We start from the raw sequence: 24,125 nt of genomic DNA, 5'->3' as shown, positions 1-24,125 counted from the left end.
GCTTATCTTGCAGGTGTTTTGGTTACCATTTTCTAGCTGGCCTGAGAACGTGGCCTTGAAGTTCCAGCAGAGACTGCACTAACCCCCTAAGAGACTGAGCAGAGCTCATCCTTTCCTTCCTCCCCTCTTCCCTGGCTCTCTGGCTCAGCGTGCCAAAATCCTAACAGACTTTCTTTCCCACTGGGGGGGCGGGAACTTTGTCCTATAATTCACCTTGCTTTGCTACCTTAAGTCACTTCAGCCAATGATCCTGTCTGACCATCATGATAGTGGTATTCTTCTTTAATAAAGTAACTTTAACTCATACACCTGAGTGATGCAGTGAAGAGCTTTGGGAAATTACCTGGCAAGACCTGAAATGCATCTGATGAAGAGAGCTGTGGTTCCCAAAAGCTTATGCTACAATAAAGTTGGTTAGTCTTAAAGGTGCTACTGGACTATTATTTTGCTACTACAGACTAACACGGCTAACTCCTCTGGATCTATGTCCTTGATGATGCTTTCACAGTAGTCCACAAACGGATGGTGAAGCAGGATTTATCCTCAGCAAGTCTTGTTCTTCTATGGGTTAAAAATGCTAGCTTTCATTATGCAAGCTATTAATTCACCTGGCACACAAGTTAGGGCTGCCACCTGTTTCTCATCCTGAACACTTTTTAAAAACTGGTGTATAATATTGGAAAGTAGCCAATATAAGGAGGCTGATTTTACTGGCAAGATATATATTTTTGTTAGAAGTACAGCAATTTCACATCTGAATCTTTTGAGAACACTTGGACAAATGTTATTAGTTCAAAGAGCTGTTAATTTGAAATCTGACAATTAGTTTTGAAGTGTCATCCTTTGACGTCTCTCTGTCACATAACTCTTCAGACACTGTTTCCCCCCTCCTCCAAATAGTGGTTTTGAGGAGGAAGTGCAAATATAACAACACTTTGTTCAGACGTAAGACCAGTTTATTAAGTGTTGTCATCCAATCAGAATCAAGGCAACTAGCCAAGAGGGGAGATTATTAGGGGTGTTTAATGTCTTTAATTTATAAAGTACATTTATAAAGTAATTTATAAAGTTCAAAGTGCTGCACATATGTTATCTGAGCAATCTTTACAGTAGCCCTGTAAGATAGACCAGAACTATTACCCCACACTGCAAGGTTGAGAAAACACTGGCAGATTTTCTAATGCCCCACAGAACCAAAAAGTTTGCCTTTGTGGACTGCAGGTGCTAAAATATTCACACACTTCCTTTTTTCATGCAAACTTTATAGCGCAGACTAAAAACTTCTTTGATCTTCTTACTCCACTTCTTGTAACATCTCCTGTTCATTCCCATGACCATCACTTTCTTAAACTTTTACCTAGAACTGACATACTACTTTGGCAATTGCCAAATTTATATCAGTAGCATATATATTCCCTACTAATATGATTCATTAATATTTGCAGTAATCATCAGGCAGATCCATCCTTTTAATGGTGCTACTGGACTGTGGGTATTCCTTTCTGGCTAACAGTCCAATTTAGGCCATATTTAGAAAATACTATTATCCCAAACCTTGCAGGATCAATTTGCTTTGTTTTTAATTTTTTTTTGCTGATACTCCACAATCCTGTGTGCTAAACAGAGTTCTCTGAAGAAAGAAAGAAAATATTGGGTTTCCTAAGGCCATCAGGCGAGGGTTTGTGGCTCAGGTGATGTCTATCCAGGGATATGCCAGCTCATACTAAGCCACTATGGCTGCACCAACTCAGTGCTAAAAATCTTCATTTGGACAAATCAACTTACTGGAACCAGTGGGTAACAGTCATCATCACATAGAGGGAAGCAAGGAAGAAAACAAAGTGGAAATAGGCATAGCTGTACACAGTGCCCTTCTTTTCATCATAGATGACTCTTTGGCCACCCCTTTTGACTACACGGTCATCAACATCAGCTGCTGAAACCAAGCACAAAGAAAAAATGTTAGGATTTGCCTTCAGCCTGAACAACAGTCACCTTGAACCATGTCAGCCCTTTGAACACAAACTCAGGAGAAAAAAAAATGGTCCTTGGGGCTTGCAATAAGCACTTGGTGTAACCCAAGTGAAATGTGCTCAACTTAGATGGGTGTTCCTATAGAACAGATGCAAAGATGCTTATGCAGGCAAATAAGAACTAAGATCCCAAATACTGTAAACAAATGCATATAAACTAAATAATTGCAGCTGGCTAGATGGCAGGCACATGGCATAAATGGAGGCTGAAGAATGGGGTGTGTGTGGCTGCAGCTAGGATCAGTGGCAAGTGCAGACATTTACAGGGGGTAGGGTAAAAAAGATCAGTGACAAGATTTGGATTCCTAGCCACCCATTTGGTCTTGCTCTGAGCCAACTGGACGGTGAACCACTTCAGAGCTCCCACTGATTACTCCTCAACCCATCCTCCCCCAGGCTCAGGGCTGCTTCGTATGTTCCTGCCCAGTACTATCTTCAGCACAAATGCATGCAAAAAACCCCCATAACAAATAGCAGGGGCAAAGTATGAATGCTGCTTTTGCCAGCAACAAACACATGATCGGCAGCTCTGTTAAGAGCCAAGCACCCTTTGGCAAACAAAAGCTCCAGGTGATGCCTGTGTTTGCCTTTTTAAAGAGATCCTGTTCATACAAATTTTGTACTCCAGTACTTGGAGGCATGAAGACAGATGCCTGAATCAGAAAGAAGAGGTGTTCTTACTTTAGTATTACCTTTTCTTAATGCACTGAGCACACTGCTCAGCAAACTTGCACTGAGAATTTGAAATTCATATTACAAATACACTTGAGTATTCAGATGATAAGAAGTTACACAGTCATACTTTCCCCATTACGGAGTGCCTTGTCTGAGCAGTGCTGGGAGGGAGAGTCGTTCACAAGATAGAATGGAACAACTCGCTGCTCCCCTCAATACAAATTATCAATAGTGCAAGTTTTTGTGTAAACAGAACAGAAATGAAGAAGTCACAAAGCAAAATGCCACAAGGGTATAATCTACTACAACCAACAAGAATACCAAGCACATGCAACACATGGCAGGAAAAATAGGACATATGCCATTTTTCATCCACAGATATATTTTGCCCAGTATTTCTTTAAAACGAAGCCTGTAATTTAACAACCTTGTATTTATAGTTTGAAGTTTCATGCCCTTGTTTCTCACACAACTGCATACATTCTTCTATACATGTCATAACAAATTTCCATCCCCTCCCCAACAAAAATACTTGTGCTGTGAAAAGATGGAAAAATGGGTCAGAGTTTCAAAGTAATTTAAAATATAGTATCTATGGCTCTTTGATTCAGAGGGCATTTTATCTGCATTTAAGAAATCTAAAAACACTTCTCTACATCATGCAATTTATACAACGTGCATTCTAGGATTAAAAATGCAAAGCCACTCATTTGACTCCTATTTTGGTTTTGTTTGTGGATGGAGTGGGACAGCCATTCAAACACAGATTCAGTAGCTGCCTTCTAGCCACTGCAGAAAGCTTTCAAAGCAATCCAGGACAGAAGTAGCAAAGCTCCCTTTACCGGGACATTTTCCTCAAAGAGAAGAACTGGATTCCCTTAACACAGCTCATGGCCCACTGAACCTTCCAGCTCATCTTGCACCCAATCCATGGAAGGAATGCTCTGTTTTTATAGGTTCCTTGCAGGAGCAGGTCTCTCTTCCCCCTCTTGCCACACAAGCAGAACTGGGTAGTGGGAAGGGTCAGAGCTCCCCTCCCAACAGGACTTCACTCTTGATCTCATTAATTCGGTCCAAACCACACCCTGCACGGAGAGCACAAATGGCAGCCACAAAATTGCGAGGGGGAGCCATGACTAAATTCAGTTGTGCTTTCTTCAGAAGCCAACTGTTTGATGTCTATACCACAGAGATGCCTGTGGTCCTCAGGTTAGAAGTAGGGCTGTATGTAATTTACATTGTGTGTCATTTGCATGAGCAGAATGGATGCCAAACCACAACTGACAGGGGCCAACTGTACTTCTTGTGATTTCTTCTATTTCTGGAGTTATTAGTGCACAATCCTAGATTTAAGCTTGCTTGCGGCATTAAAAAAAAACTCAGCCAGAAACAGAAGAATAGCCAGTGTCTGCCAGCGATGGCTTGGTGTTCACGCAAATGACAAAGCCAATGCAGCAGCTGAAGTGCTGAACTTTGACTGGAGAAAACCGGTTTCGAATCTCTATCAACTCACTGATGGTGCAATCCCAAACAGAGTTATATGCTTTGAAGTCCTTTAAAGTCAATGGTCTTAGAACTGTGTAACTTAGTTTAGGATTGCATTTACAGGAACTGGGATAGTTACTTCTTCTCTTTCTAACCATCTCACAGGGTTATTACTTATTACATTGTCTATCCAGTTTATCCTATAAGGAGACTACAGTGGTATACATGTTCTACCCACCTTCTTTTTATCCTCACTACAGTCATGTGAGGTAGGTTAGGGTATGATTGGCCTGGTGAGTTTTTTCCATGGTGAGCAGGATTTGAATCAGGGCCTTCACAGGCTTAGATCAACACTATAAGCACTACACAACAGGTGGTTGCTGTGAGGATAAAATGAAGGGCGAGAGACCTACAGAGCTCCTTGAGGAAAGACAGGATAAAAACAAGGCTGAGAATCAGAGTCAGCCTTGTTTGGGATTTATAACGGATGCAAATGACACAAAGTATTATTAATTCTATCAAAGCCAAACTGTATCTCATATGCGTAGAATTTAGATTTTGGAAATGGAAGCTAGGATACCCCAGATCTGTTCAATTAGCAGTACCACTTTCCTCTGATGTAAGAGACTCTCTGAATATCTTGTACTGGGATTAGCGCCTTACCCTGGAAGGCAGCACCCCGGCTAGCAGAACAGGTCTGTGGGATCCCACCAATTTTAAGCTTTCATAAATTAAATTTGACTTCCTGTTCCAAAGTACTGACAACAAGAGCAAAAATCAACGGCAGCACAATTTTTTCTTGTAATCTTCACAGTGATTACTGCTTCTGAACAAACTGGAGTTCTCAGTGTTGTAGTTAAGCATTCGCAGGCCACGTTGTCATCCACAGACATATGCCTATTCTAATAATGCCAATATGAATGCAAACAAAGACAATGAAAAAATCAAGTCTTACTGTCTTCATCTGGAGAACAGCAGAAGCAGCAGCGTGCTACCTATAAAACAAAGGAAAAAGAGAAAGATTCATTCCCCACAGACAGAAGCCAAAACAACTTACATAAAACTGAAAATCTTGAACAAAAATATACTTTTGCAGGAAAAGGCTAGGAAGATTTCCTTTTTAAAACTGACAAATTCAGTCTTTTTTGGAAAGCAAGCTACACTTCAGCATCATTGCTGGAAATCAGATTTTTAGAGGAAAATATTTCACATACTGTATTTGGGATAAATTCCCAGATTTATCAAAGTGCTAGATAGAGTATATGATGCAAGTTAAGAGTAGGCAAATATTTTGGATTCCTTTTAAGGTAAGAACTATGCTGTTCAGAAACATTCATTTTAACACAGACACAAACGGTACCACATTGTAATTTTCTAGAAAATCATTTACTATATATCTTAATCCTTCACTGGAAATACACTTTTTACTTGCTATTGTCCTACATTAATAAAAAAATCTTTTAAGGGGCTATTTTTTAAAAACATAGCAAAATGGTCTGTCTAAAGTCTAACAGATGTCAGTGGAATTTGAGTACATAATCACCACCATCTTACTGTATATTTCTTTTATACTATTCAAGCTATGAATAAATCAATGCTTTTAGCAAGCATTCTCTCTGTAAGTCAGCAAACCATTTTCTTTGCATTTTATTTTTTTTAAATCTACTATAAACTATCACTTTAAAAAATCCCACACTTCAGTTTAAACACTTTATCTCACCGTGTTATTAAAGTATACTATTGCCCAGGAAAAGTAACAAAGGCAAAATAGTTTCAGCTAATTTTACTGAGCTAGGATTCATTATACATGGCATGCTTTAGTGGAATCAATTCTTTGCACTCAAGTTTAAACTTCTAGCAACCAATCTAGTTTTATCCTTCCACCTGTATTACAATACCCAGTGAAGTGTAAGCTTTTCCAATTTCAAGGAAAAAGGGACTTAAAAAAAATATTTTATCTATCAGATGTACAGGCTTGCAAATTTTTGGGAAGTGCAATTAGCAATGTTGGCATGTATGCAAACAGTTCTCTTAGTGTGGGTAATCATCTTTAGTTTACAAGCAAGGAGGCTCCCTGTTTAACAGATGCATCTGGAGAATTATGTTTACATTTGTAAACAGAAGACAAAAGGCCCTCTGCCAGGAGGAAGAATCAGAAACACAGTGAGTCGCCCGGCTGCTAGCCTTTTCTTTGTTTCCATGCAATGGTTCTTGTAGTGCTCTTTAAAAGCAAATGATGTAAAACTAATTCTATTATGGTACACTTCAGTACAACAGTTCCCATCTCTCTGATGCAACGAGGTCTGTCTTTTCAGACAGGATCCATCTGTGTCATCTGTCAGGCAGTAAAAAAAGCATCAACACATTAAGAGGGTTTCCCAGTTGTGAGCTAAATCACATGTCCAGCATTGCTGGCTGCTGCTACTTCCCATGGACAACCAGGATCAAATTGGCAGCATACAGCCCCACAATCATCACACTAAGTATTTCTTTCTTTGGCACAGGCACTACCACTGGCTGCAAAAGCTGCCACCTTATCTTTACTGAACTGCTTCCAGACCAATTTGGTAAGAAAGCAGCAACTATATATTTTTTAAAAAATGAACTTTGCCTTTACTATATCTTAATATGGGTCAAAGAAGATAAGAAAGAACGTATCTGACCTACACTGGAAACATTTGTGACACCAGGGTGATTCATTTGTAAAACTAAGACCATAGTATGGCATGACACAAACAAGCTTGTGCGTTCATTTGGGTTCACGTGCTCCCGAGTTTCTCCTGTAGTTCTTGTTTTGCAAACCACCATTTACTGTTACATCTTGTTCTTGCCCTCCAAAGCAGAATTAGAAATGTACTTCAAATCAAGGCTTCCAGTTCTGGTTTGGACAGCAAGTATAAACTGTGGCTTGGAGGTTCATATATGAACCCCCTACAGTTTTCTACAACAGAGGAAATATGGCAAAGAATTAAAAGCACATGCTGGAGTTGGGGAGGTACATGCAAGCCTGAAGCCTGTATGATACCAAACCTTGCGTGCATGTTGGCATGATATTGCCAACAATGTATCAGTTTTGTGCAAATTATTCTATATTATTTCTTGCACACTGCTTCTCCACAAGGGATCCTAGTGCAAAAATACTGGTTTTGGGTAACCGGACTACAGCCTGTAGACAGACCCTACTATAACATATATTTCCTTCCCATCTACTACCTGCATGACCTAACCATTTTAGCAAACATCCTCCTTCAAACTTAACCATTTTAGCAAACATCCTCCTTCAAACACTTCAGGTTTCAGTCCCCTCCATCCCTGCTTATACTTTTGTGCTTCAGGAAGGGAAGTCTAGCACAGGGGTTGGCAACACATGCTAAACAGCAGCTCACCAATCCATTCTGCTTGGCACACAGGGGCAGTCCCCTACCAAAGGGACAGAGGTGAGCCCCAGAGTGCTGGCAGTGCAGCAAGGGGTCAGCTTGCTTCCAGTGAGTCTGACCACATCCAGCCCTCATCTCTTCCCTCCTCCTCTGGTTTGCCAGTGCACAAATACTTTCAAAGGTAGATATGACTTTTGTTGACATGGGGGCCAAAAGGCCTGCTGTCTCTGATCTAGCAAATAATCGGTCAGCCACACAAGATGCCTGCCCACAGAGGGTGTAACTAGAATATATATGACTCTGTGTACATTATTCCTTTTATAAGAGCTGAGCAAAAATCCCTAAATTAACGTTCTTCACTATCTCCACAGGATCAACCTTGCCAGAGTTGGTCCTCTTTCTGGCCAAGTAGCAGACTGTCCCAAAGATTCACAACAGCTGAAGGCCAACTAGCACAGGGACTAGGTGTGAAGCCCAGCCAAGTTATGTGGATTGGCACACACATACATGACCACTGCGATGCAGAAGCTAGGCTGGGCAGGATTAAATGAGGTTGGGCCATTTGTATCGTGTCTCCTGTGAGCGGAATGATGAGGAAAAACTGCTGCTCACAGTTGACTATAGTTATTGCATGAAAGAATTAAGGACTATCAGACAGTTTCAAAATACTGGAGCTCAAAATTAATGACATTAAGACAAGTATTAAAGTTTGACAAAGAACTTTCCTCCCAGGCCTTCCACTCCATATATTCTCCTCAGCCACTGACACACCAGCACCTGCTAGTAGAACAGGCACAAAGCTCTGGCTTATTCCTGGACTCTCTTTCGTTGCCCATGTTCCACCTGTAATCAAGTCATATTGCTTCTCCCCATCTGAAACACTGTTGGAAAAAAACCCACCATAGCCCTTCCTCTTGGTCCCCTCAGAAAAACTATGCCTTATGATCTCGTTATTTATTCCTTTGACTGTTGCCACCTCCTCCTCCTCTGTGGTCTTCCTTTTGTTGCATCTTCATCCCCCTCCCCTATCCAGTACCCAGCCACCCAAACTGCTCACCTCTCTCATTATTCTGACCATCTGATGTCACCCCATAAATCCCTACACTGGCTTCCATTTGGTCTACTCGTGGGTCATGCTCAATCTCTTGACCTGACCTTCTAATCCTACCTTGCTCCTCCTATTTCTCCACTGTTTTCTCGCAGCACATCTCAACCATGATCTTTGCTCCTCCAGTTCCACTGCTTTCAGCTGTCCAAATGTCTCCTGCTCCCTTTAACGATCCCATCTTTTCTACCCTCCTGCCCCTCATACCTGGAACTGTCTCCACCACCATCACCTTTCTCACTCTTTGTTGTAAATCCACCTTATCCTCTGGCACAATTTCCCTTGAACCTCCTCCCTCCCTAGTGAACGAAATCCAATCACACAACTGGCATCAATGTATACCCTTCCCCTGCTTCCCTCTCCGCTTTGTTTCTCATGCCAAATTTTACAACTTTCCCACAAATACAGGGCAAGGATTTGTCTTTGGGTGCTCTATCAAGTGCTACAAACACTGATGGTACTATGTAAACAACCCATATCTGAGTATAAAAAGGCTGATGCTTAGCAGTTTCCAAAATACTACTATAGAGAGTAAAAGAGTCCAGAAGGCCAACACTCCCAAAGAAATACAGGGACAGAACAAGAATGTGCTATACTTTTACATTTGGTGTCTTTTGAATGCTTTTTGCATAAAATACAAAATAAGATTCTCTAATCTACATTAGAGAATTTCCACAAGGAGGCTAATCTTGGCTGAAGCATAAAGACTTCAGTAACAAAGGAAAACATTAGCTCACTTCAGTTTCCGGCGTTGCATATATTCCTCGCAGTGCTTCAGAACTTGCACGTGTTGTTGAGGTCAAGCTAGAAACAAACAGGAAAACAGAAATAAATCAAAGCAAACTAAACTCTTTCTGATGCTGTTAAGAAGCATATTTTAAAACCACAATTTTTGGATTCCACCAGTCTGATTAAATTCAGTGGAATAAAGAGAGGCCTTATATCTATTTCATTTGGTAGAACTGCCCTTTTTGCACAGAAGAGCATGATAGTGAGATACTTTCCACACACAGCTTACATTGGTTACATTCAGTCCTGCATAAAATGTTTCTAAAAGAAGATGGCAGACACTTTCCCCGGGCGTGAAGAGGACTTTTTACATCAGCCTCGCTACGTCGGGTTCTTCTGTTTTCACAGAGGAGTTTGAGTGTCACATTAAGATGGACAGAATCAATTGGACATTTAAGAGATAGAAATTTAAACGTATGCTCCTGCGTGGGCATTCAGCTCCCAACCTTACACGACTGTTTAACATGTTAGCTGCTTGGATGTTTATATGTACTGTATACTGTTCTTCATGTTCTTCATGAGCTGCTTGTTATGAAATGTTAATGATTATATGAAAGATAAAGAGCATTTGCACTTTAGAATATATCTGAGAAGTTATTTCTGCTATACTGGTGTGTTTCGTCCCCGTGGGTGTTTCCCCTTTTTACTTTCCCCATTAAGCATACCTGCAAACACAGTATTCTATAAACACCTCAACAGGAACACTTAGAGCTGGTTCAAACAATTGCAAATAGCTCTGTGCAGAACAGTTGTGAACAATGCAACTTCAGGCAGGAAACAATCTCTCACTCAGTACATGTGATGTGGTTGAAGATGTTGCTTCCTCTATTAAACTGCCTCCCAGGGGATGCTTTGGGTGGAAAACTTTACAAATCAACAAACTGGCTTAATATCACCTTTCTGGTAAAGACCTGCCCATTAGAAGTACTCTGTTATGATGATTTCACATCAATTTAGAGCTATCTTTTACCTACTTTCTTCCTTACAGAGGACAGTCATAAAAATCCTTTCTCACAGTAAGGCAATTAAAAACACACACACTGTTGTGTTAGAGATACAATATTAGGAAGAGTAATACTGGCTGTGTAAATACTTTGATTGAAGTTTCCATTAGTATATAAATCATAATTTGGCTGGAATTAAATTGTAGCAATATTATACAATCAGTGCAATTAAACCCTTGGGATCACCCCTAGCTTGAACACAAAGATGGAGGTTTCTTCTAACTTCTTGCTATTCACAAAGTAGCCTCATTATTTATTTATTTGTTCAATTTGTTGTCCATTCTCCCCACACACAGGCTCAGAGTGGATCACAACCAGATTAAAATACAATACAGTGTACCGTATAACAAATAAATATAGACAATGTAAAATTAAAAGTTAAAACTGGAAGCATACAAAGTTTGTAACACACTCTCAGCAGCGCATTACACAATGCTGCATAATTGTTTGGCCCACAGTGGCCCGATGGCAAACATTTGCCATTAAGCCATTTGCCATTTACTTAAAACAATGTTTACAATGCTGTTTTAGATTATTTAACAAACATTCATGTTTGGAATGGTGTTAAACAACAGGACTCTCTTCCTCAGTAGTGGGCTGATATATTTTTTGTTTTGTAATTACATTGAATGACTTGAACATCTTACAGGAACCGTAACTGAGAAATCAAACTTAAGATCTACATACATACCAAGAATATAAAATGCAGCAGAATAGGAGAGCAGTTCCCAACCCAGTCACCAGGTTTTCATCAGTCTGCAGCCCATGGTTAAATTCAGGTACACAGATTGTGATGTTATTCTGATTCTCATCTAGGACTTTAAAAAAAGCAATTCATGATTAGCATGGCTCATGTTCTAGAAACTGTAATTATGAGACTGGATCTTGAATAGATTCCAATGGGTGGTGGTGGGGGGCGTGATTTTGGCTGATTCACTCTTCCCATGGGAATCCAAAACTCCCTCTGAAACTGCTTCTGGGGAATCACTTGGGGGGGGCGCTGGAGGTTTCCCACAGGGGGAGGAAGATCACCAAAAATTGCCCCTCCTTGTACCCACAGAAATCTACATGAGATTCAAGCTGTGATTTAACATTCAGACCCTGCAGTTTTAGAAAACCAACACATTTCATTCCAAAACAATTTATTTAAGAAACTGAAGAACCAAAGTAGGAGTAGCAAAGTCTAACATGAAGGGCTGCTGCTATTCTTTATTCTTTCATTGCTTACTTCATTGATTGATTCATCCACAAACATGCAAGGAAACCAATTTAAAGTCTTAAAAACTACACTCTTTTCTTCCTTATACTTTGCCATAATACTCGGCATTGAAATTCTCAGCATAAAGGACAGATTCATATCCTGAAATGGAACTCTGAAGCAACATGCTGATAAGAAAGCAGACAGGAACCACCTATTAGCAGTTAAATCATTATGTTGTTGGTGGGTATGTGAATATGCAGATGCTTCATACATCTGCTGCACCTAACAGTGTCTTAATATTTCCCCAAACTGAAAATATCACTAAAGCTTTTCTGTATGTCTTTAATATAATGACCACCCCATCATCAGAGCGCTCATTGTCCTAAGCCTCAAATATAAACAGGTCAGAAGGAAATGGAGAGATGGCCTGAAAGGCAGAAAAACTATGCTGGCAGAGTCAAGAGTAGTCAAGTTTCTAAGAAACGGCCGCTCCATGGTGGTTGTGACTCTCTTCATCACTTGCCACAAATGCCTTTGTGTGGCTAAGTCTCTTAGGCTGCAATCCAGCAAATTCTTTTTGGCACAAGTAAGAATCATGCATGCCAAGCTGGCAGCTGTTTTCTCATACCAATCCCCCTGCATTGCAAATTGTGTTTGAAGGCACTCAAGTTTAAGATAAAACCAGCTTGCAATATTTCTAATGTGTTGATACTAAGAACAGCAAGGAAGTAAGGAGAAGACAGAAACATTATAGGATACATTGGAATTAGCTATATGCTTTTCTCAAGTAGCCATTGTAGTGAATATCACTTTTACCCTACAGGTGATTTGTATAAAATTAACTTTGCAAGAGTCAAATTTAATTGGCTCCCTGCTCATGTTTAGAAGCTCATCTAACATAGGGTACCAGCTGGACCACAGGAACAGCTAGCTTGCAGCCCACCTGAGTGAGGAGAAAGACAAGTCTTTTGTTATCATGGATAGCCTACAGAATACTAGTTTTGTCCTGCAACAACAGGACCTGGAGGGATGACTTGAAGATGAGCTTCTGTCTCTTAATGTTCCCGAAGGAGACCTACGTTGAAGTTGGACCAATGCGGATCTGAAGTCTATCTTTTAATAGACCTATTATTAAACCTACAAATACCTGGAATTACTGTAACATGATTCAGGGTTCCCCTCTGAAATTTTAAAATTAGACCCGGACTGGTGGGCTGCCCCCCTTGCATCTCTGTTTACAATAGTAGACAGAACAGGCATAATTCCTACGGTGTGGCTGAACACAATAGTGGTCCCGTTATATAAAAAGGGCGACCATAATAACCCTGCCAATTAGCCTACTCTCCATAATGGGCAAGCTATACACTAAGCACTTATTGGCCAAGCTTAATTTCTGGATGACACAGAAGCGTATTTTAGGCCCTGAACAGCTGGGCTTCTGTAAAGGGAAGACCACGTTTGACCACTGTATCACCCTATCCCATCTAATTAATAAGTACACCGTGAGAACTAATCTGAAATTATTCGTGGCCTTTCTGGACTTAAAGGGAGCATTTGACTCAGTTAACAGGGATCTTCTTTGGACCAAATTAGATCAGTTAAATATGGACAAAAGACTTCTTATGCTTATTAAGAAATTATATACCTCAAACACCTGCCAGATTAAGTGCTCATTAGCAGGCACACTGACTCCAAAGATTCCTGTTGACAAGGGTGTCAAACAAGGTTGTATTTTAGCTCCCTTTTTATTTAATCTTTTTCTCAGTGACCTTGCTGGACACCTCTCTGATGCTGACTGTCATAGCCCAAAACTTGGTGTGACCCACGTGCCTCTGCTTCTATACGCTGATGATACAGTTTTGATGTCTTGCTCTAGAATTGGCTTAAGACGCTTGCTGACTCGCTGTATCGACTTCTTTGCTAAAAACAAGCTTCAGCTGAACTATGACAAGTCAAAAGTCATAGTCTTCTCTAAAATTTGGAGACCATATAAATGGGCCATGGATGGGAAGGAGATAGAACAAGTTAAATACTACAAATACCTAGGTATCTATTTTCAATATAATGCGACTTGGTCCACCCACTGCAAGTCTGCAGCGAAGACAGCTGACATTAGTACTTCAGCTATAGCACGGTTTTTTTTCACCAGAGGTAATCAATTTGTACCAGCTGCTTCCAAAATTTTTAAGTCCAAAGTGATTCCACAACTATTGCATGGCATTCCGATTTCGATTAGGGCCTTTGACCGGGTCATTGAATGTGTCCAATCTAAATTTCTGCGAAAAATCCTGGGCCTACCGAAGTGTGTTCCATATGCAGTTATTTGCTTAGAAACTGGCTTAATTTTGGTGGAAACGAGGGCATGGCTTATGACATTTAAATACTGGCTACGGTTACATTATAATTCTGACCCTGGGAGCTTTATATATCAAATGCTTTCAGAGTCCAATGTGTCAAACTGGTCAGCGTATATCATGGAAAAAATGGAAGGCATGGGTATCTCTGTGGACTCACTGTCTATGTTAACATCAAACGCGGCATTTCATCAAATTAAGAGTAGGTTGCTAGATATCAAGCGCCAGAAGTTATATAGCTTGGCTACTAAAACCTGCTCTCCCCTGAGCTTTGAAGTCCCCCTCACTGTAGGGAGGATGGCTCCATATTTATCCTCCCTGCAGGCGGCCCAACTTCGTAGAGCTTTTTCTTTGGCCAGGTGCAATGCTATGCCTTCGGCCATTCTACATGGCAGATTTAACAGGATAGACTATTCAGCTAGATGCTGTTTATGTGAACAAAAATGTGTCGAGTCAGTTACTCATGTCCTTTTGCACTGTCATCTGTACGCTGGTATACGTCAAACATACTTAAAAGCTGTCTTAACTAGTATGATGGACTCGCTCAAAGTCTATAGACTGTTGAACGATTCCCTTCATGATGTAACCGAGAAGGTGGCTGAGTTTCTCCATTCTGCCTTGAAGTTGCGTCAAAGGATATCACGGAGTTAAGCTCTAAATGTATTTTTGTATTTGTAATACAGCATTCTTTTAACTTTCTTCTTTCCTTTTGTAAGTGGATAACTTGAATTGCTGCTATATGCCAATAAAGGCTAACTTGACTTGACTTGACTTGATTCAGGGTAACTTACTTGTTTCTGGCGGTTTGCTTGAGAGTGCAGAAAAGGTGAGATACATGACATAGCAGCTGATAACACTTGACTGCAACAAACCAGAATGTGGCTGACCTACAATGAAAAAAAGAAAGATTTTTGGGAAATTTCTCTAGCCTGAAAACAATTCAGGTTCTCATTTGTAAAAAAAAATTGAAACTGTTTATTAACATTACAAAGTTTTAGGAAGTTTTACTGCATTGTTTGCTGTACATATTACACTGTCATTATATTTGAAGCAACTTTGTAATCCATCTCAAGTCTCAGCAAGAAAGATAAATAAAATAAATATATAAATAGTAATTATTCGATTTCTATCCTCCCTGAAAGCTGTAAGTAGCTCCAATTTATCTCCCACTGATGATCTAAGGTGAACAAACCTTTAAAAAAATCAACTCACTTCAATCTCCAATTTGCTCACCCCACCTTGTAATCCAAGGCTCAAGTGTGTAAAACAAGTCTTGAAAGACATAAATGGTCCTCAGGAGCACAGAATTAACAGTTTGCACATACCAGGGTGCTTTCAACTCTGCAAAAGTTGCACTCTCACAGAATACACTATAGAAACTAATAATGTCAGATCGAGGCACACTCCTGGGTCTCAGCAACATTTAATCTGAGGACCACACAGTTGGCTTGTATGGACTGTCACAACAGACAGTGGATGGGGTGTTAAACTGTTCTGAGAATGGGGGAGGTAGCTGCTTGGTTTTAGACTGGGACAGATGAGATGGTTTTAAACACATACAACAATCCCCTAAGATAACCACACTGGGGATCAAATTCAGCAGGAAGGCAACACACTTCTATTCCTTTGTGATACTGGCAAGAAAGTGCCTAGTAGAGTCCAACACAAACAAAGTAAAAGGCTTGCTTACGGTTTTGGACGCAGGGTGAGATGGCTACCATGGAAATAAGCAGGCAGAGGCCACCATTGACACCAAGCAGAATCTTATTAAAATTACAGCCGTTCATGCGTGTGTAAAAGACAGCCATCACAATCAGCGCTCCAACAGCGACAGAATACAATACGAGAGTGACAAGAGCTAGGGAGCCATACCAGAGCTTATTGTGCTTTGTGCCAGAAGTCCTGTTTGGAAATAAAAGCCAGTTATACATTAAGCTAGGGAAAAAGCAAGCTACTAGATGATACTTGTTCATCTTAAAACACACTGAGGTTAGTTCATTTTGAGGTAGAAGTTGCTACATTTAAGGTAAAGGTAGTCCTCATACAAGCACCGAGTCATTACTGACCTATGGGGGACATCGCAGCATGTTTTCTCGGCAGACTTTTTACGGGGTGGTTTGCCTTTGCCTTCCCCAGTCATTTACACTTTACCCCCAGGAAACTGGGTATTCATTTTACCGACCTCGGAAGGATGGAAGGCTGAGTCAACCTTGAGCTGGCTACCTGAACCCGGCTTCCGCCAGGATCAAACTCAGCAGAGCTTGGGCTGCAGTACTGCAGCTTACCACTCTGTGCCACGGGGCTCCTTCTAGCTACATTTATACTGTTTAATGCTAGTGTTACTGGAGAATGTACACCTTACCCAACATTCAGAGGACTTACACAAACAGTTAAAAACAACAGCAGTAAAACATTACAACCATCAGTGCAAACTTTCTAGAAGTTCACATTAAACCAATGAAATCAATCATGCAAATCAGAAGAAGTCTCATAGGAGAAATGAATTTCTATTTCCAGAAGGTGCCTTCAGATCTTCCTCCAGCAACCTGTTTGACAGAACTGGTATAACCACCCAAAAGGAACCTGTTTTTGCTAACATCAGTACCAGGTAGTTGGAGGACATGATTAGTGTGACTTTGTCAAGAAGACTGGTCTTGTAACCAAGAATTAAAAGGTATTTCTGTAAAAGATTTGCCATCTTCATTACTTAAATAAGTATTCAAGAAGCAACATACAAGACCTAAACACTGATATGACCTACAGAGATTCCAAGCAGAGGAGAGGCTGTGGTTCACTGGTAGAACACCTGCTTGGCATGTTGAAGGTCCCAAGTTCAATTCCCAGCATCTCCAGCTAAAAGGACCAGGTAGCAGAGTGATGTGAAAGACCTATGCCTGAGACCCGGGTCAGCCACTGCCAGTCTAAGTAGACAATATTGATCTTGATGGACTGATGATCTGATTCAGCATAAGGCAGCATCATGTGCATTCAAGTACAGCAGTTTAGGATCGCTCCCATAGTTTTGTCCCATTAAAATAAGTTTAGATTGGGCAGAATGAAAAAAGATAGAAGAATACATTTTTTGTTTGTTTGTTTAGGGAATCTGTAGAGAAGAGAACTGGTACAAATTAACTCCTGCACAGGAGGATATATTGAGAGAGGCAACAATGCTCACCAGGCTTTGAACAAGATGTTGAAATCTCATCAGAACTGCACTTACTTCTCTATCAATGATCATGCAAATCTGACCCAGGTAGACTAAAGGAAGACCGATGGAAGCACTGCTACACCATACACATTAATCCACTACAGTCACTTGAGAAGTAGCAGCCCATAAGCTGCTTAAAAACAATAATATACACAAACCAGGCATCAAAGGAACCAACATGGATAAAGAGGAAAGAAGATATCTAAAAAGACAGACAAAATACCTGGTGCCAAAAAATACTTTAAAAAGTATTTTTGATTTTTTTAAAAAACAGAATACAGCAGGGAAAAAAAGGAGATAGCTACCATAGGAGTTTATTATATACAGAAAATGCATACCAGTTTTTGTTCCATTTGTGAGCAAATTCTACAAGCAGGATAAGCTGGATAAGGATGAAGAGGAACCCTCCAGCAGCACCGACATAGCGCCAGGCTATTGGAAAGATAAAGAGATCCTGTGTTAGATTTGATTCACTGGAAAGGAGGTTAAGCCATCCAACTGGATCCACATGGAACAGATCCACAATTCTTTCCAATTCTCTGTGTTATTTCCACCACAAGGTTGCAGAAGTGTTGTGGCACAATGCTAGAGCACCAGCTTCATGTGCAGAAAATTCCAAATTCACCCAGTTACCTCCAGTTAAAATAATCAGACTTCCAGCTGTCCTGTGAAAGACCTCTACCTGAGACCCCAGAGAGCTGCTGCCCAGTTGGATCAGGCAATACAGACCTTGACAGAGCAACAGTCTGACTCTGTAGATGGCAGATTCATGTATTTATATTTGCAACAGGAGTTGATGAGCATGTCAGAACAAGAATTCTGTGGATTTTTGAAATACAGCATAGCATTAAATAATTCAACTAACCCTTCAAAAACTAGCATGCCCTGAACACCGCAAAAACTACGTTAAAGGCCAAAGAGGGCATAGATGGTGTTTAAAGTGCAGCCAAACTGACAGGAAAAGATTTCTTTTCCAAAATTAAAGGGAATTAAACAATCCAATTTGGAATACCTGGCCCAAATCTGTATACTTACAATTTTAATAATGACTTGCTAAACTTAGAACTTAAATCTTGCAAAGTGAAACATAAAAGACTGGCAAGACCTTTCTAAACCAACACTAAACCTAAAACGACAGCAGGCTAGAACCTATGATTGAAACTGGATAGTTGTTCCCAGACTAAAACGTGATACTGTTTTACACTTCAAAAAACTCATTCACTCCATGAAATACAAACCCAGCCCTTAAGTATGCAAGGTGTACATTTCTTTCAGCTATCTAACCAGCATTTAGAAGTTTCACTGAAAATTGTGCTTGAAATATCAGCAACACAACCTGTGTCCTCAATGTTTTAAGAAGTACTCACATATGTCTCAATTAAGTTATAAGCTAAGAAAGACCAGGGAATGGTTACAAGGCTAGCAACAGAACCAGGTTAAATTATGACTAATCACTTCAGCTGACAGAGAAGGAGTTCATTGTAGCTGAGATCCATTACAAGGCTTGATAACTTATGCTGTGCCAACACAGTAGGCACTCTCTTCACTCTTGCCTCTTTGCTAGTGAATTAAATGACCAGAGAGCAATGGGAAATGTAAACGAATAGCGTGGGCTTTGTTTTAAGACGACAGAAAGAACCAGAAGCCTGAACAAGCACAGTGATTCTGATACAAGATCTGCACAACGTAACTGGCTCATCTCGGAGGCAAAGGAGTTGCAGAGTTTTTCCCTCTATATATTTTAGGAGGGGTGTCTGATTCTAAGAGCAGTTTATTTGCAACTGCTTAAAATTCTGCTTAAACTGTTCTGAGATCATCTGAATAGCAGACAAAGGCATCCTACTTAATATTTGTATGAATGAAATGACCTCATTTGCAAGGAAACTAACTCCTAGTTACTCTCTTTTGTTTTGCTCTTCCTGGAGAGTTTGGACACTGCCATCTGCTAGTATTTATAGCAGCGTAACAAATTATCTTAATTAGTAGGCACTGCTGTTCAGATACAGATTCTTACAATAATGAAATGGAAGCACTGCAACAAATCTAATTCTGCACTCAGAGATGTCATTGAATTGGAACCTAACCAAATTGTAGGCCAGTCATTGCTGTTCTTTAAAGGCACTAGCTCAAGTGCAGTTTGCATTTCAGGTCCTTTGGTTTATTTGTTCCACATGAAGAATAGAACAAAACATTAATCCCTGCAAGCAAATCGCCTCTTGACAGAGCTCATTATAACGGCTTGACATACCAACGAGGTTTTGCACATTCCAGAGTAAATCATTTTTCTGGTACTCATTGGGAGTTTTACTGCCTGGAAATATCTTACATGGATAAAAATTCTGCATGATATTCTGCAATACAGAACAAGCTGGGTAGGGAAAGTGTCACACATTACACAGTAAGCAAGCATTCATGTATTAATGACACAGCTTATGCATGGGAAGAAGGGTTCTGAGGACATGTTTGTTCTTCATGGTTTCCAAGTTATATTGTCTACAGTTTTATTTCACAGTGATAACAGTGCACAGTGCTGTTTCATCTGCTCCTTTCTGCACTGTCAACTGTCACACACACACTCCCTCACCATGCCCACCTAGGCCTGGGGAACAGATACCCATTCCCCATTTTGGCCAGTCCCCCTCCCCTTTTGCTTGTCTCTTTTGGAAGGAAAGAGCTGACAAACACAGCACCATACTATGCTGTTTCTCTCACTCATCAAGAGCTAGCAGGCACATGAAAAATGTTGTATGTAACTAATTTAGACTCTCCTGTTAGACCCTTTGACTGATACCTGCATATGGAAGATCAAGAGAAGAACGAAGAAGAATTATAAGTTTGTACCATTAAGAAAGGTATCCTGGTCTGGAATGAAAAAGGCTCCTGAACACATGGCTGCCAAGACTAGAAGTTTAATGAACCAAAATCTGGGGAGGGAAAAAACAAACACACAGAGAACAGGATTTACTTAACTGTAAAAAGCAGGTGCTCAAACAGAGACTGCACAATAGCTGACCTGTGTGAGAAATACAGGGATCTCATCTCTTTCTAGTAAGCCTTCCTAAATGCAACAGAAAATTCAGACAAATAAATATTTCACCCATTCTTGTCTCTATTCTGCTTGTACACCTTGAGTCCCAGTAAGAAAGGCAGACTATAAACGAAGCAAATAAATTCCTAGATCCAAAAAGCCTTGTCTGGAACGCACAAAAGGACAGAACCAACAAGGTCTTGCAACAGGAATTTTAGATAAGAATGGAACAAATAGTACATTTCTTATGAAGACTGCTTCCAACACTTTTGCTAAGTCACTGGGGAAATGCCCTTTCAGCCGAGTTAACACAACCAATTCCACTGCTGCTCCTACCACATTACGGAAGGTGTGATACCACTATACAACAGCACAAAGTATTAGCACTGTTAGCTGCCTGAATCATCAACCCCAAGCAAGACACATTTAAAAGTCATCTGGAATGTATATCTATTGCATTATCTTCTGCCTTTGCAATTCCACTTACTATGTTGTCTTTAGTATACCTTGTCTTAGGCAGTCTGTTGTTCGCATTGTCTTAATTCTGTACAATTGCATTGTTCACTGGATGTCTTATGCTGTATGAATACATTGTTTTTATTATGGAACCTGCTTTGAGTCTCAGCAAGAAAAGCTATAAATAAATAAATTTTCAAAGATGAAGAACTACATTTTTTTTTTGGATAGCGATCTAATGAAACAGACAAGAAGCCAAAAACAATTAATGCAAACACAGGAGGAAACAGAGATGGGTAAATATAACACTAGGAAGACAAGTGGCCTTAGTGACCATTGCTATTATTGTTTGTTCAGTGCTATGGATGTATGAGGAATCTCCTCAAGAGACGAGGAAATACCAAAGGGCTTTCAGTCACAAACGAGGCTGTACAGAATCAGTGAGGAGGAAGTAAAGACGAGATAAGGAACAAATATTAAGACTCTGAGAGAAAGCAACCAGCCTTCACTTCTAGTTTAGCACAGTGAATGCTTTTATTTTCTGCAAGCAGTTTTGAAGAGACACACAATCCAGCTCACCCATTGTGGATGTACGCACGGCAGCTTTTGCTATTGTTAATTTTGATTGTGAGCAAGAAGAAGATGAAGAAGAAGCAGGCCATTCCGAAACATACTCGATACACTGCAGAGTAGCCCACCAGTTTCTCACAAGTGTCACCAGCCTGTATATGTTGGCATATTGTTTCATAAAAGTTAATCTGAAACACAGATGGACAAATTAAACATACAAAGCAGGCTCAAGGAATGTCAGTCTCAATCACAACTCCCAATTAGATTAAGTAACTTGCTGATCATTCAGGGCAGTGGCCATAGTCCCCCCCCCTATGGTTTCCCTCATATTCATCGTTGCCAAGAGGGTCTCCCCAAAACTGTATACAAAATCCAATAGTGTCTGCTTACTGCTAAGTCACTCTTCTAACATTATATATGAATCACAGCCACTAGCAAAAACTATTTTATCTATCACAATGAATACTTTAACCAATACACAGTCTACTTAAGCCAATACACAGTCAATGAATATAGAACTACATGTGGAATTGCATATGTACAAATCAATACAGAACAATCTCTCTCTGTCTACGTCCACAAGTTGTCCGTAATATGTTCTCAATTCCAAAGAATGTTCCAACTTGATAGTAAACATTCAAGATGTTGGGGAAGGTCCTCCTTTAGGTGGGGAAGAAGCAATCTTGAATGTTTACTATCAGGTTGGAACATTCTTTGCAGTTGAGAACAAATTCCGGACAACTTGTGGACGTAGACAGAGAGAGATTGTTCTGTATTGATTTGTACATATGCAATTCCACATGTAGTTCTATATTCATTGACTGTGTATTGGTTTAAGTAGACTGTGTATTGGTTAAAGTATTCATTGTGATAGATAAAATAGTTTTTGCTAGTGGCTGTGATTCATATACGATGTTAGAAGAGTGACTTAGCAGTAAGCAGACACTACTGGCTTTTGTATACAGTTTTGGGGAGACCCTCTTGGCAATGGTTTTCTACAGTCTCTCTCATATTCATCAACAGGGATATGCAAAAACATCAAGTTTTAAAACAAAAACCTAAACCATATGTTAATACATTGAAAGATTACAGGTGCTCTTTGGAGAGAGGTTTTGAGCTATATCAACTACTTTATTTTGAAATTAGATCACATTTTCCCTTTGTGGAGGTAGTGATTTTCAATGCTGTCCTAAGCAGTTACAGCTTTCTAAGCCAGTTGATTTCAAAGGCCTTAGAAAGGTGTAACTCTGCTTAGGATGGCACCATTGATCTTTCCCAATAAGATGTTTGTTGACAGCAAGAAGATGAGAAAAAATTATTAATAGAGCTTCACCTTCTGCATTGGAAGACAGTTTCATGTCCTGTTTTTCTTTGGTTTATTCAAGTGCCTTTGTTAACAGCCAACCATAAAACAATAGTTAAGAAATGTGATAAACTATAAATGGGAGACGCTGATTTGTCTTTAAAAAGTAGGGAAACTGACTGAGCACAGTGACTAAGACTTATGAGTCTAAAAGTCCCTGATTCAAATCTTATCTCTGCCATTAATTTCCTGTGGGTCTGTAGGTAAACCATTCTCAACCCCAATCTCAATCTTAATGTAGGGTAACTTTATATGTTCATGTACAAATTTCAATTATTCTTATATTGTGTGTATGTATTTGGATTATTTTGTCATGATCCATGAACATTCATAAAGTATTATTTTATTGGAATGTTACATTTTAACGCAATTATACCCCAATTTACAAGAAAAACCAACAACACCCAAGCCTAACACAAAAATATACTCTCTCATCCCGAAACTCCTTGAAATATTTATTGCCCGTTATAACATCATTACAAAAATAAAATACCAGAAAGGAGGGAAAATTCATCCTCCTCCTTACTAGTTAAATATTTGTTTTAAGGCCATGTTCTGGTTCATGAAAAAAGAACAGCCAGCCACACATTCTGGCCTCGAACCCATCACACCAGACAGTATCAACACGGAGAAAATATAACTAATAAAGCAAGAGTCTGTGGCCTGAGTCTATGTCCTTGGGCCTGTGACCTTAATGAAGACTGGCATCCCCCTTTACAGGGCAGTCTGTAAATAGATATAGTGACATATAAAGCTACAAATCTTTAGAACAAAAGCAGCTCTATATTTTCATATACATGGATTAACTGGAGTTTTATAACAGCTGGACTGAACAATATTATCAGACCACTTCTGCCTATAAAAAGACCCAACTCTCCAAGATTTTAAAAAAGTGTGTAGAAAGAACCAGGGGAAAAATGCAGAATAATATTTTACTTCAACTGGCAGGGGATAAAGCTGTAAAATGTACTTGACAAGAACAAAACCTACTACTCAAGCTATTTCCTCATTTCATTTCCTCACATTTATACCCTCCACTCCTTCAAGAAACTCAGGGTGGCAAAATGTAGGGGCTTCCTGCATTCTCATCTCCCATCACAACCACCCTGTGAAACAGATTAAGAATAAGGTGGGGGAAGGGAGAAAGGACTGGCCCCAGATCACCCAATCGTCTTCAGACATGGGTCTCTTTCATCCAAGTCCAACAATCTAACTAAGATGTCAGACTGGCTCTTTGTTTACACAATGTTTGGTTTTTCTTAAGGCAGTATATCCAACTTTGGACAAGATCAAAAGAACCATGAATGTAGTCCTGTAAGCTCAAGGGAGCTTTAAATCTGGACTCTGAACAGCTATGGCAAACTCCTTCTGAAACTGAGCAGAGTTTTGAAAGCAGTTTTGGTACATGGCGTGAAGATCGGCATTTAAACAAAAACATTTAAAAACTTCACTGGCCTTTGTAACATTAAGAACAGGA

General features: G+C 39.9%; 1 protein-coding gene across 2 annotated transcripts in view; it reads right to left on the bottom strand.

The window, feature by feature from the left end:
* Nucleotides 1–24,125, bottom strand: part of SERINC5 (serine incorporator 5) — a 50,829-nt gene that overhangs the window by 4,633 nt on the left and 22,071 nt on the right. Inside the window, exons 3-11 of one of the 2 annotated variants that reach the window (XM_054986728.1) lie at nt 21,295–21,473; nt 20,073–20,155; nt 17,570–17,663; nt 15,714–15,925; nt 14,815–14,910; nt 11,160–11,286; nt 9,413–9,479; nt 5,149–5,188; nt 1,786–1,936 (exon numbers count right to left, since the gene is read on the bottom strand). In XM_054986728.1, the coding sequence (XP_054842703.1) occupies nt 1,786–1,936; nt 5,149–5,188; nt 9,413–9,479; nt 11,160–11,286; nt 14,815–14,910; nt 15,714–15,925; nt 17,570–17,663; nt 20,073–20,155; nt 21,295–21,473 (1,049 nt within the window). The remainder of the gene's footprint in view (nt 1–1,785; nt 1,937–5,148; nt 5,189–9,412; nt 9,480–11,159; nt 11,287–14,814; nt 14,911–15,713; nt 15,926–17,569; nt 17,664–20,072; nt 20,156–21,294; nt 21,474–24,125) is intronic. The other variant, XM_054986729.1, reaches the window with a different exon arrangement.

Source organism: Eublepharis macularius, chromosome 8 (assembly GCF_028583425.1).
Source record: "Eublepharis macularius isolate TG4126 chromosome 8, MPM_Emac_v1.0, whole genome shotgun sequence".
NCBI classification, from domain to species: Eukaryota; Metazoa; Chordata; class Lepidosauria; order Squamata; family Eublepharidae; genus Eublepharis; species Eublepharis macularius.
This window is presented reverse-complemented; position numbering and strand designations above follow the sequence as displayed.